General features: G+C 39.1%; 1 protein-coding gene across 2 annotated transcripts in view; it reads right to left on the bottom strand.

Moving 5' to 3' along the window:
• The window catches only part of RUNDC3B (RUN domain containing 3B), a 152954-nt gene that overhangs the window by 26168 nt on the left and 111977 nt on the right, over positions 1–14809 (bottom strand). The window contains exon 10 of one of the 2 annotated variants that reach the window (XM_029234476.1): positions 5558–5704. The exons of the other annotated variant lie outside the window; for it this stretch is intronic. Within the exon in view, the coding sequence (XP_029090309.1) occupies positions 5558–5704 (147 nt within the window). The remainder of the gene's footprint in view (positions 1–5557; positions 5705–14809) is intronic. 2 annotated transcript variants of the gene reach the window in all.

Below are 14809 nucleotides of genomic sequence, written 5' to 3'. Positions count from 1 at the left end.
GGTTTCCTCATTTTTTACCATATTTCCAATGCGACCGGCAGCTCCATCTGATAAACGTTTTGTTGTCATGGAGCAAACTATCTGTCTATGGGAGTTCTGTCTTTAAAAGGTCATCACTAAGTCCTATCTTAGAATTCTAGACTCACTAAAAACACATTGAAAGATTTAAGTGTAACCCACCAGATACGTCAAACCAGTTAACGGTCTGTTCCTATTTCTCAGGGTATAATTTCTTTTTTTTTTTAATGTGTTGCTGGGGGTTGATACATTTTTTAAATTTTTTATTTTATTTATTTTTTTATACAGCAGGTTCTTATTAGCTATCTATTTTATACATATTAGTGTATACATGTCAATCCCAATCTCCCAGTTCATCCCACCACCACCACCAGCCCCCTTACCCGCCTTGGTGTCCATACGTTTGTTCTCTACATCTATGTCTCTGTTTCTCACAGAGTATAATTTTTTAAACGGCAAGAGTTTAATCAAAATAAGAACCCAAGATAGTAAGAGTCATGCATTATGACTATATAAAAGTTTGCAGTTTAATCTATGCCATTACATTGTTAAATATAATTTAAATTAAACTTGTAGGAATTGTCATGAGCACTTGGGATACAATAAAATCCACTGCATTCAATATCTTACTATATAAGCATTTAAAACCACTCAAATTCAGGCCTTCGTCCAGCAGTTAAGACTCTGCGCTTCCACTGCAGGGGGCATGGGTTTGATCCCTGGTCAGGGAACTAAGGTCCCACAAGCTGCGCGTTGTAGCCAAAAAAAATAAAACCATTCAAGTTTAGACTTATATACATAGAACTGGGTACCAAAGGCAAATTAAAAGGAAACTGAGCAACAGGGCTGAATTCAATTATAAGTAAAATTTTCTACAATTTTATACTTTATATCAATGCAGATGCAATGATATGGATAATCTACATTACTTATTCGCCCAGTAGACATACTGATGTCAATGATAATTCACATTATCTGGTAGTCATTGGGCAACAGAGAGATAGAAGAAGAAACTATCTACATGTACAAAATAAAAACAAATAATGTGCACTGTATACACAGAGGCACATGACTGTGTGTGGAAACAGAAATATACCATTCTTTTTATTCTTGGTTTGATTTTCATAGAAGTATGTTAAAGGAACAAACTAAGCATTTGTTAGAGCAGAACATCTATAGTCTCAATTTGCTACAAAATGGAAGGATGCAAAGGAGCTTGAAAGGATACATGTGAGTCAGGTCAATGCAAAACTTATTTAAAGAGATTTCTACAGCCTCAGTGCTTTAGGGAGTCCTACTCTAAAAAGACTGGAAAGACACACAAGGGAAGGAGAACCTCTAATACACCTGAAGTTATTATATCTGATGCATCGGAGTCATTAAGAAAAGCAGGCCTAAACGATAGATCATAAAGGGCACATAAAGGCTCATAATTCTTAATAATTTTGTGAATAATAGCCAAACTGGAAGACAATGATAAATTTAGAAGACTAAAAGAAGCTTAAGTAGGGCTTCGCTGGTGGCGCAGTGGTTGAGAGTCCGCCTGCCGATGCAGGGGACACGGGTTCGTGCCCCGGTCTGGGAGGATCCCACATGACGCGGAGCGGCTGGGCCCGTGAGCCATGGCCGCTGAGCCTGCGCGTCCGGAGCCTGTGCTCCGCAACAGGAGAGGCCACAACAGTGAGAGGCCCGCGTACCTCAAAAAAGTGACAATGAATCTCATCTTTTGGGATGGGAATAATGGGTTAGGCAATAATCTAACAAGGCTATGTAAGGGATAATCTAACAAGATTATATAACAAATATCTAACAAGCTCATGTGACCTAGACTTTACATAAAAAGATAAATATTAAAACAGAACTTATTGGAGACAAAAAAGAATCAATTGCTCTATGTGTGTTTGGGAGTGTGCTTTACATATTTATTTATTGTTGAGCTTTTACAGTGAGCCTATAACGCTATAATATCAAACATGATATTCCTATGTTTGAAATAAAGGAAAAGATATAGTAAAATCCATCATAACTAATCTTGCCAGGTCTAAGTAATAAAGAAATAAACTGGAAATGATATTTTTAAAGTTTTAGAAACAGTATATTAAATGGAAATAAATTTAAGATCTATTGTGAAAGGGATCCTTCCATGACCAGGTGACCATAGCCAAGTTATCTGGCTCATTTTAAGAAAAGTCAACAAATCCATGAAATTCATTAAGTCAAACAGTGCACTCTCTTTCTTCTCAAAGCCAACTGGGCGAATAAATTTCCAGAGCCCCCAGAGAAATAACTATAGACAATCCATACTCTTAGCAGAAAATTATAATGACTCATTATACGGCCAGTTTCTTTCTCCATATTATCAAGAGAGCTAGTACTCCTTACTAAAGAGGCTTTGGCTACCTCCTCCATAATGTGCAGTCTCTCAGAAACATGTGTTGGACTTATTTAAGATATTGGTCAAATGAAAAGGAATTAGTTACCAAGTCAGTTCGAGAGCTCTGGCTTATATTATAAATTTGAAGAGAGCAAAAACTGGATCCTGATGAAAAGCTATGATTTGTTTCAAACATGATTTATACAGCACTACTCTGTTCTGAAAATCCAAAGTCTCCATTTTTACATGAAAAAGTTGGTATTACGTATTTTGAAAAATTGGGGATTTGCTGGTCATTTTAATTTTATATAGGGTTTTACAAGCTCTCTAAGAAAGTAGAGCTTGGGATGTTGGGTGAGTGTATATTCTCCAAACATGAAAGATACAAGGTTATGTGAGAGTATAAACAAAAAAAGATTATATAGGCTATAAATAAATAAAGGTTTACCAGGAAAAGATTAGGTTTCAGGCAATTTATTACCTCATATGACTCTTACAATTCTGTTTAAATAGGCATTACCCTCCAATATTACATGTGCAGAAACAGAAGGGAAGACGAGGAAGTGAGACTTCCCTGGTGGCACAGTGGTTAAGAATTGCCTGCCAATGCAGAGGATACGGGTTCGAGCCCTGGAGTCCAGGTTCGAGTCCAGGAAGATCCCACACGCTGTGGAGCAGCTAAGCCCGCAAGCCACAACTACTGAGCCTGCGCTCTAGAGCCTGCAAGCCACAACTACGGAGCCCACATGCCACAACTACTGAAGCCCGCGCACCTAGAGCCTGTGCCCCGCAACAAGAGAAGCCACCGCAATGAGAAGCCTGCACACCGCAACGAAGAGTAGCCCCCGCTTGCCGCAACCAGAGAAAGCCTGGGTGCAGCAATGAAGACCCAACGCAGTCACAAATAAATAAATATATTTTAAAAAAAGAGAGAGAGAGGAAGTGATGCTTAGTGTTACACAGCAAGGAAGCAGCAGAGATACTTTTAAGTCCTGACTTTAAACTGTAGGTCCAGGGATCTCAGAACTACCCCCTCGTGCATACTTTTTGTTCAGGGATATCAATTTGGCGATAGGGCCACAGAAAAGCAATACCAACATCTGAGGGCAGGTTAGATTAAAGGATGATGCTGGGAAGGAAAGGGTGCCCCTTCTTAAACTAATGGAGTAACTGAGTCAAGAGGTATAAAATCTAGATCCATTCTAAACAGACAAACAGGCAGTTTCACTGCATTCTTTTCTGAGACTGCAATAACTTTTGTTGCTGCTACAATATTCTGTAAAAAAGTCACTATTGCTGCATGCAAAGGTAATCTGGAAATAAATCTTCCACTTAGATGTCCTTATTGGTTCCTCAATAGGTAGCTCTATGCGGGCAGGCAGTGGTACATACATGTCTTTTGGCTAAAATATTTTACCTCCCACTGTCTAAAGTGACCATGTAGGTATTGCAATAAAAAGACATAGTTATTAGTCTTTTAACTTGTCAGGATATAATATTATTTTTGCAGTTAAAAAAGCTGGAGTATCTTATGTTATACACAGATACGTCTACCAAGTATTGCTATAAGTTCAGTTTTTCAATTATAAATCAGAAATACAAATAACTAATATTCTTCCATTCATTCAAAATGTCACAGAAAGATAAAACTATATACTAGGATAATAAGATATATTCCAGTTATTTATGACTTTCTTAAGGACGTAAGGGGAATCCAGTTCCAATCCATGAAAGGTCCAGTCAACACCTTGAATCATACTAAGTGCGGTGCAGGAGATGCTGCAGAGAGTTCCACCGATTCCTCCTGTAAATAACTGGCTCATGTTTCCCTACGTATCTCTAACAATCAGTGAAACAAACATTAAAGCCTCTAGCAATTTTTTTTAAACAACGAAAGGTAAAATTTGAGTTCTACCTCTGACAAATGAAAAATATCACAGAGCAAAGCAGGCAGAAATTATGTATATGCTAAAACATTCCTTGTAGAAACAGTCTGGCTACTAATTACCTAGTGAAAGGCACCCTATGAAGCAGGGAAAGAAGTGCGTTGCTCTACCAGTGAAATTTAAAGCAAGGGCTCTAAAAGAAAAGCGGAGAGAAAAACAGAGAGAGAAAAAGAGGGAGAAGAGAAGAGAGGGAAGGAGAGGAAGGAGGGACAAAAGAAGAAAGGGAGGAAGGGAAGGGAGAGAACAGAAGGAGTTGCAGGGAGAGCTGGGAAAATAATCAGAAAATTAGCTGAAGACATATAGGAAAATAAAGATATTGAAAAAAAATTACCATGATGGGAAATGGCTAAAAGCCAAAAGAAGGTAATACAATTTACACATTCCAAAATGAGACTACCTAAAGAAAGAGATCCTAAAATTTTGCTGCTCTCTCAACACTGGGAAACAATGAAGAAACGAAATAGTCCTGAACATTGGGACAAAGAAACAGGAGAAGGATCTTGTGGCCTATAGGTGGAGTGATTATATCTTCAATATCCCCCCAATATTAGATTTACTGAAAATGAACAAAAGTCTTCCAGACCCATCAAGAACAAGTAAATTTCTTTCTACCCTTTCATGAGATGGAATTTTATGTTTTATAACAAGCATGAAAATTAGTCCTAACACAAACACCAAAGCTACAATTAAAAAATAGATGGCTCGGGCTTCCTTGGTGGCGCAGTGGTTGACAGTCCGCCTGCCAATGCAGGGGACACGGGTTCGTGCCCCGGTCTGGGAAGATCCCACATGCTGCGTAGAGGCTGGGCCCATGAGCCATGGCCGCTGAGCCTGCGCGTCCGGAGCCTGTGCTCCGCAACGGGAGAGGCCACAAGAGTGAGAGGCCCGCGTGACGCAAAAAAAAAAAAAAAAATAGATGGCTCATAAAATACAGGCTCACAGATTTCACTGACGGACTGCCTGAAGATTAACTAGAGGAGAAGTAGGTAGCTGGTGGATTTCTCAAATTTTTTTTACTTCTCCAGGGTGCCTTGGCTTCATAACATTACCACATTCACTGCCTTAATCTAACCTTACTAAGCCACAATAGTCTTAAATCCTACTTTTGCTCTAAGCTAATAACGAATTCAGAAAGAAGAATGAGAAACCAAAGTGGATAGCCATGTGTTTGGTACAACTAAGTTCGTAATTAGTTGGAAAAAAAAAGTATCACACTTACTCATACCACTGTTTATTGTGTTTTCGGTAAAGCAACGTATCCAAGGCAACAGCATTGACATCCAGAGCTCCTGGGGAAGGCCACTGGTTGGTGAGGTGGGCAGTTAACTCTTGTCTTGATCTTAAATCATTATTCTTTAGCACAGTCCTGTGAATATTAAGATGGTGAGTGCTTTTGTCTTCACTGTTCTGCATTGGCACAGGAACCTAATGGTATCAACTTAGGCCCCCAAATTCACCTTTTTAAAATGGTATGTTAACAGAATGTGACCAGAACTACAGGAAGGCTAGTTAGGGCTATGACTGTTTCGTCTCCTGCAATATGTGTTTTTCATTCTTTCTCTACTGCTACAATAAATCACTAACTGTGAAATTCAGACTTCCTATCTTTTCCCCAGAGATATTACTAAAGGACTAAGGGACTCAAGATGCATTTTACATCTTAACTAAAAAACAATGGTGATATCTTAGAGTTACAGGTGATCAGACGCCAGTTAAAATATAAAAGAGAGTAAAGAGTCCACGTGTATGATTCTCTAGCTTCAAAATTCACAATCTGTTGAAGTAATTTAACTCAGTAAACAAACAAAAACAATTAAAATGAATAAAAATAAAACTAATACAGAAAAATATAAAATAAAAAATCCATGAGGTTCCTGTAATTGTTTTTGATAAAAGTGACTACTAATAAATCTTCATGAACATAATTATATCAATGACAATTACATTGAACAATATAATCTACTGGACATATTTCAACCACAGAACGAAGCCATTATAACAACTTATGGTTTACTTCCATTTTTGTAGAGCTGTTACTTGTCAGTAACAAGTTGCAAAAGAACTAGCTTTCTCCCAAGATTTCAATTTCACAAACCAACTGTCACAAGGCTAATTCAACATTTGAACTGGTAGTTTGTTTAAAAGCATAATTCTTGTTGGAAAGCTCTTATTCTACCTCTAAAATGCCTTAAAATACCACCTAGGCAACCTGCATTCTCAAACAGGAGTCCATGACTTTAGCGTTCCAAGGTCTTGACCCACCAGCTCAGAAGCAGGAAGTAAAACGTGCCTGCCACTAACTTTCAGAGACCATAGTCTTGTTGTGGGTGGCAGAGGGTCAGTGGTGCGCTAGCAAGACGCTCCTACACTGGAGAAAATCAGCCTGCACAACACCTCTGGCTATTAACCATGATTCTAATGGAATAATCCCATTTTTTAAATGCCTCTAGCAAGCTCCATACAAATATTTCTTATTTTATAGAATATCTGTGTGCATTTATAAATATTTGCTCCACTATGTCCATAAAGAAACATTATCTGATGTCAACACTAGATTCTCTCTTACAATGGAATACTAGAAGTGAAATAGGCAGAAATCAGTGAGAATGTCTCCCGTCAAGGTATTCCTTCAGGCTAGGTCCAACGATTTCATTTCACTAGAAAAGGAATGAAAAAATTTTAAAAGGCTTTTAAGGTAATTTAACATTGGTTTTTATGAAAACAGTAAAGAGTGATTAGAAATCTTCTAAGATTGACAGAAAAATAGTATAAAGCAGAAATGGGGATTACTGGCCAGAGAATCTATTATAATAAACTACCATTATTTTGGGTTCTCTTACTAGATTTCTCTCTTTCACATATTCCCTCTTTAGGGTTCCCAGTGAATGCCACTGGAGAACTCAATTCCAATGTCATAACTGGCCTACAGGAAATATTCAGAGCAGAACGGAAGAAAGGCAAATGTGCATCTGAGGAAACGCCATTGGTAGAACTCAATGATAAGTAAATGAACGATTTTCCACTTCAGAATATATTCTTTCTGGAAAGCGAAAAGTCTTACAGCATATAAAATGGAAAAAGGAACTGAAGTTTCACAAGAGTTCTTACACACTATTTGCCTGTGGAGAATTTTTGCCTTATGACGAATTAAGGTACTGCCTTTTTCTATGGGAAGCTGCCTGGTCCTCTGAAACAGGAGATAAGAAATCTCAGCGTATTGAATAGGCCTAGTTTTCATCCATGCCACATCTGTGTTCCACCGTTTGTGAGGAATGTGGACACAGTAAATCCTGGCACTTGCCTTGCTACTATGAAAAGTAAAGCCTCCTGGAGGATGCTGTGTAAGGCAGGCCTTTTCTCTCACCACTCCAGTACACTAGGGGGCAGGCAAGTGAATTAAGTTAGGTTGAAAACCCCATCCTTGAATTTTGAATCTTGACCTGAGTCCATTTAGAGTGATAAACAGACGAAGCAGTTTATTTGTTCTAGCAGTGAGGTCCTGACCAAAATGTACCAGCAAAGAGATATTCCTGATGTTCCTACTTCCCAACCCTCTGAAGTAGCTCAGCCTACCTCTCTCCAGGCCTACTTTCCCAGTATCTTATCCATTCCATGAGTTATTGATATCAATCTAATGAATTCCATTTGTGCTTTAAGAGTTGGTTGCGACTGCTTGCAATCAAAGAATCCCATTACTTACCTTAGAACAAGCAAAACGTACCAAGTTAACTTCAAGACCTACTCAACGGTAATCCAACTGATGTTAATATACGAAGAATGAGGAAATTTCTCATTTGGCCAAGCTTAAAAATAGGTTCATCTTAAATTACTCAACAATTACTGTTATTTCATAGTGCAAAATCAGGGGCAATTAAAGGTGAAACTGTGTGATAATTAGCATTTAACTAATTAAAACTCTAACCAATGCTAACATTACTGAGCTAATCTAAAAACTAAATCGTTCCATATGAGATAGATACTACTTGTCGCTTATGTCTATAAGTCAATTTAACATTCTCTCATTAAGGTAATAATTCTACAGAAAAATACACTAAGGGGAAATTGTTTAATTTACTAAGAAAGTAGAAATCATATACGTATTCCAGCTAATTTTAAGAACTTTCCTGTAGTATCTACCTCTAAACTGGGAGACAGTCAGCTATTTTCTCTTTAGATTCTCAGTAGGAATTACGTAGGAATTTGGCCACGCACACACACACACACACAAATAATTCAATCTTTTCCTCCCCAGCTTTACTGAGGTATAACTGACAATTTAAAATGTATACATTTAAAGTGTACAACTTGATGATTTGATATACAATGTGAAATAATAACCACCCTCAAGGTAACTGACACATCCAACACCTCACATAGTTAACCTGATGAGAGCACTCATCTACCCTCTCAGAAAATTTCAAGTATACAATATTGTTAACTATAGTCACATTGTTATACATTAGATCTCCAGAATTTATTCATCTTGCATAACTGAAACTTTGTACTCCTGAACCATATCTCCCCAACTTCCCCTCTCTCCAGGCCCTGGTAACAATCATTCTATTCTGTTTCTCTGAATTTGACTATTTCAGAGTCCACATATAAGTGGGATCGTGCAGTATTGGTCTTTCTGCATCTAGTCTATTTCACTTAGCATAATGTCATCCATGTTGTCATGAACGACAGGATTTCCTTCATTTTTAAGGCTGAATTATCATCCATTGTGCCTCTATGTGTGTATACAGACACAGGGTCTTTATAAATATATCACATATTCTTCATCCATTCATCCATGGACACATGGATGCTTAAGTTACCTCTACCTCTTGGCTACTGTTAATAATGCTGAAATTAACACAACAATGCAGACATCTCTTCAAGATTCTGAAATAGAGTAGGACCCTGAGGGGTCCTCCTGGGTACAAAAGGCTTTCCGTGTCCCCAGTTTCTTGTTTGTAGAAAAAGGCTTTGTCTCCTAGGCCTTCCCTGAGTTCCAAAGAAGAGATTCAAGCAGTTGTTAATTAGGGAAGTGAGGGAATGCAGAAACAAAGGAAAAGCAGTTGAGAAACAAGAGCTCAGTGATAAAAGAGAGTCTGAATTCCTCCTCGAGGCATATACAAAACAATCTGACACATATCTTTGAGCTGTTCTGTAGGAACTAAGACCCCGCCCCCCCACCCAGGTGGAGGATGGTGACTACAGGCTGGGCACAAGCACGGGACCCCAGACTGGTTGGAACAAGAAGGCTGATGATTAAGATTCCTGAAACACCACCCTGTTACCTCACCACCAACCAATCAGGAAAACGTCAAGTCCCCTGCAACCCTCATCCCAAATGTTGCCTTTAAAAACGTTATGCCCTGGCCAGCTGGTAAGATGGATCTGAGACAAACCTTTGTCTCCCCATCTTTTCAGCACCCTTTTCGATCAATAAACCTTTCTCTGCTCCAAACTCCAACTTTTCAGTTTGTTTGGCCTCACTGTGCGTGGGGCACATGAACTTGGGTTTGACAACAATCCTAACTTCCCTTCCTCTGGATAAATACTCAGAAGTGGGATTGATGGCTCATACGATAGTTCTATTAATTTTCTGAGGAAGCTCCATACTGTTTTCCAAAGAGGCTGCACCAATTTACATTCACACAACATTGTCCAAGGATTCCCTTTTTTCTACATCCTTGCGAACACTTATCATCTATCGTCTTTCTGCTAATAGAAATTCTCACAGGTGTGAGGTAATATCTCATTGTAATTGTAATTTGCATTTCCCTGATGATTAGCGAAGTTGAGCATCTTTCCATGTACCTGTTGGTCATCTGTATGTCTTCTTTGGAGAAATGTCTATTCAAGTCTTTTGCTCATTTTTTAATTGGTTTGTTTGTTTGTTCCTATTGAGTTGTACGAGTTCCTTATATATTTTGGATATTAACTCTGCAAGGGAGCAATGTTTGCCACCCCAAAATACATGTCTTTGGCATAAGAATTAATTTAGAATGATTGTTTTTAAGAAAAAGAAGACTCAGAAGTCTTTATTTTTACCATCCCCTTAGCTACCTAAAGAATTTAGATAATGGGTCTGGTTCCAGGAATAGAGCTATCACCAAAGACACCTTCAAAGAATATGGGCTAGGTGTGGTAAGGGAGAGATCAGAGTCTACTCTGCGTCTCACTATCTTTGCATGGTCAAGCAAACATTTGTTTACCAAACATTTACTTTCTCATCTCCATGTAAATTTCATCCCTCCACTCTGAAGTCCCAAACCACTACTTCCAACATCCTACCCTCTTTTGTCTTTAGCTGAAGATGGTATTTAAGGTGAGGGTTTCAGCCAGAGCACCCTAGCTTCAAAAACTAGATCTTCCATTCTTTTGAGCCCTCAATATTACATTCATTATTTTAATGAAAGACAAAAAGATGAAATTTCCACAGTTTGGTCTCTTTCCTTCCTTTCAGAGATTAGGCTCAAGTCTACTGCTACTTACAAGCTCTTTTAAAAGATGTAGAATCCCATATGTATAACTGATTCACTTTGTTATAATGCAGAAACTAACACACCATTGTAAAGCAATTATACCCCAATAAAGACGTTAAAAAAAAAAAAAAAGATGCAGAGTCCCATTCTCTATATTTTGAGAGCAGTGCCTAGTCAATTCAAAGCTGTCCATATTATTCTGTTCACTTACTTGATTCTTTATCCTGTGTCTCCAAACTTGAGGGTTATCCTCTCTCCCTCACTTTGCTCCTTTCCCACCTACCTCAGATGCTGTGCTGATGCTCATGATGAAGCTTTACTGTCAGCCTCTAGATATACATAAGGCATATAGCCCTTGGCACTTAGCATTTAATATCTGTGACTCCACGTACTCCTAAGCAATCCCAAAGGTCCATGGCATGAGGCAATTTTCAATTTTGATAAGTCAATACACTGGACGCTGGTGGCTACAAGGCAAGTTCTGAGCGTGAGTCTAGCAAATGCCCAGCACCCCTGCTGCACACCTTTGTTACTTTCCACTTACTATTTATTTCCTGATGTACTGTAATTCTCAGGATATAGTCCAGTACTATTTGTGACAGGGCACACTGAGAAAATCTTAGGCTACAATCTTCATGAAAATAAAGGACCTAATCTAGCAGGACTACAGGAGTGCAAAATTTTATGCTCATGAGCATAACACTGAGAATCATAATGAGAATAATGAGAATGAGGTAGAGAGCACCGAAGTTCCAGAAAGGGAAAGCCACCGAACACCAGGTGTTGATACACTCCACCCCTCACTCTTCTAGGAACACAGGGTAAGAGAGTTACGGCCTCCAAGCCTCTCTTGACGACCCTGGAAGAGGAAGAGGACCACCACTCAGGCACCACTTGTTTACTGTCGGTGTTGGTGGCTGCCGTCCACTCAGTGTAAACTCTATGAGGGCAGGGACTTCGTTTTATTCACTCCTGAATCACCGGCACCTAGAACAGGGCCTGGCTCTTCATGGCATTCTCAATATTTATTTGTCAAATGAATGAATAAAGGCCAGAGAAGTTACAAAAGCAATTTAGCACCAAAAGAAATGATGTTACTGTTTTTTTTTTTTTTTTTGTCTGTGCCGCACAGCATGTGGGATCTTAGTTCCCTGACCAGGGATCAAAATTGTGCCCCCTACAGTGGAAGCATGGAGTCTTAACCATTGGACCACCAGGGAGGTCCCTACTCTTCTTCATTTAAAGTTTACCAGAATTGGAAAATGCTCATATAGCTTGTGAATATCCTAATTTCTTCATAATTTTAATATTAAAATTTCTTTGGGACTTCCCTGGTGGTCCAGTGGTTAAGAATCCACCTTCCAATGCAGGGGATGAGGGTTCAATCCCTGGCTGGGAACTAAGATCCTACATGCCTCAACTAGAGAAGCTCAAGTGCTGCAACTAGAGAAGCCTGCACGCCGCAATGAAGACCCAACGCAGCCAAATAAATATTTTTAAAAAATAAATCTTTGTGTTTTGTTTTCTGTTAATTTTAGACACAGCCATGGGATAAAGACTCACTTTGTATCACTTTACAATTATTTCCCTTCAAATAAAACATTTTGAAAGAAGAAGCCTAAAAAGGAGCCACATACCCCCAAATTTTAAATTATTTACCTATGAAGTATTCTTGCCCAAAAAGTTAACCCCAAATCAAAGTCTCTTAAATGCTTTTCAACCTTGTTTACACTTAAAAACAAAATTGAAGTATAGCTGATTTACAATAGTATACTAATTTCAAGTATATAGCGTAGTTATTCGATATTTTATGAATTATACTCCACTTAAAATTATTATAAAATGTTGGCTATATTCCCTGTGCTATAAATTACATCCTTGTATCTTATTTATTTTATCCTGGTTGCACTTTAGACCTTAACTTGACAGTATCTTTTGAAAAGAAAGAAACATTAATGAGTAATTTATTTTATTTTTTAAAAAAATTATTTTATTTGTTTATTTTTGACCGTGCTGGGTCTTCGTTGCTGCGCGCGGGCTTTCTCTAGTTGTGGCGAGGCGGGTCTACTCTTTGTTGCGGCGCGCGGGTTTCTCATTGCGGTGGCCTCTCTTGTTGCGGAGCATGGGCTCTAGGTGCGCAGGCTTCAGTAGTTGTGGTGCGTGGGCTCAGTAGTTGTGGCTCGCGGGCCCTAGAGCGCGGGCTCAGTAGTTGTGGCGCACGGGCTTAGTTGCTCCGTGGCATGTGGGATCTTCCCGGACCAGGGGAAGATCACTCGATTGCATGTCCCCTGCATTGGCAGGTGGATTCTTAACCACTGCGCTACCGGGTAAGCCCTAATGAGTGATTTAGAACCTCGAAAAACACTCAGATGTCTCCTTTTCTTTCTTTCTTTTTTTGGCTGTGCTGTGTGGCTTGTGGCATCTTAGTTCCCTGGCCAGAGACTGAACCCAGGCCCCCAACGCAGACTCCTAACCACTGGATCACCGGGGAATCCCCTCAAATGCTTCCTTTTCCCTCTCATTTTAAAATATAAGATAAACCCTGGATTCTTAGAGGAATGGATGATTCCAGGACAGGAAATATAGAAGATGAGCCTGGGATATCTTGTACCAGAAAGCAAGAAAATTAGCAAAGACAAATGTGTCATGTCAGAAGGACACAGGAACGAATATAAAGGCATTTCCATTAGTCAAAGATAGGACAATTTGAGCATCAAAAAGAAAAATTTATCGGACAGGAATACCCTGAATATAGGCATTTCTGCTATAGTGCAGAAACAAAACAAAACAGCGTTCTGCAATTACACACTGAAAATAGCTGGCCTTATGGGGAGAACAGGGTTAGGGGCTAACAACTCAAAGTCTATTCAACTTTCCAACTACAACACTAAGAAAAACTGTGACAAACCTAATAAAACTTCAAACCCAATTTAAAATATTTGTTAAATTCCTATTAATTAAAGAAATATTACAATAACTTTTCAACGACAACAGCTTTAACAACAACAAAAAAGTAAAAGCCATTTGATGGAAGAGGGTGCAAGGAAGGGTCAAGGCTGCTGAGGCTGAGGTTTGCCATGGGGGCAAGGACAGCTACAGAACAAGCGCCTCCAAGTTCTAGCTCAACTGAGCTAGAGGAAAGCACGGTGAGAGAGTATTATGTACAGTGAGAGAGTGCCATCTGTTGGTGGCCTGCAGTATTTGCCTGTAGTAGTGTATTCTGCATTCTGCTGGTGTTTTATTTATTTATTTATTTATTTAGGCTGCGCCAGGTCTTAGGTGTGGCGTGCGGGATCTTTAGTTGCACACTGCGGGCTTCTTAATTGTGGCATGTGGACTCTTAGTTGCAGCGTGCATGTAGGATCTAGCTCCCAGACCAGGGGTCGAACCCGGGCCTGCTGTGTTGGGAGCTTGGAGTCTTACCCACCAGGTAAGTCCCTGCTGGTGTTACTTTTTTGAGAAATGTTAACCTCTAGGAAAAAATCAATTATGAATCAAGGCGATTTCTCTGCTATACTAACATCATCCCCTTACTTATGAACCTTGTATGCGCTAATTCACATTATAGAAGAGATTATATGTAACAAGCTCATAACCTCAAAAGAGAGAAAGCAAAGCAAAATCTTCACTTCATTAGGAGCTAAGTAGGACATCAGCATCTTACTTTGAAAATTAATAATACCCTGTAAGAACTGTCATGGTAACCACCAAATAGCCCTGATAAGGAAAAGTTCTTTATAGATGATTCTAGCTTTTAAGCATGGAGGGAATAACAATTAGGAAATCACCATTTTACAAATCCTGATGAATCAACTGCTCCAAGTAATGCTCATCCATGGTCAAGCCATTAGATGAAAGGCTGATGAGAACTTACACAAAGGAGAAATAAGGCTGTAACCACCTAAATTCACTGTCCTATTTTAAGATCAATAAAAGTGGGACAACTTGTCTGCTTCCCAATATGAAGTACTGAGCACTACCTATAAAATATTCTTGTC

This window comes from Monodon monoceros, unplaced genomic scaffold (assembly GCF_005190385.1).
Source record: "Monodon monoceros isolate NGI ecotype Baffin Bay Population unplaced genomic scaffold, NGI_Narwhal_1 Super_Scaffold_2, whole genome shotgun sequence".
NCBI lineage: Eukaryota > Metazoa > Chordata > Mammalia > Artiodactyla > Monodontidae > Monodon > Monodon monoceros.
This window is presented reverse-complemented; position numbering and strand designations above follow the sequence as displayed.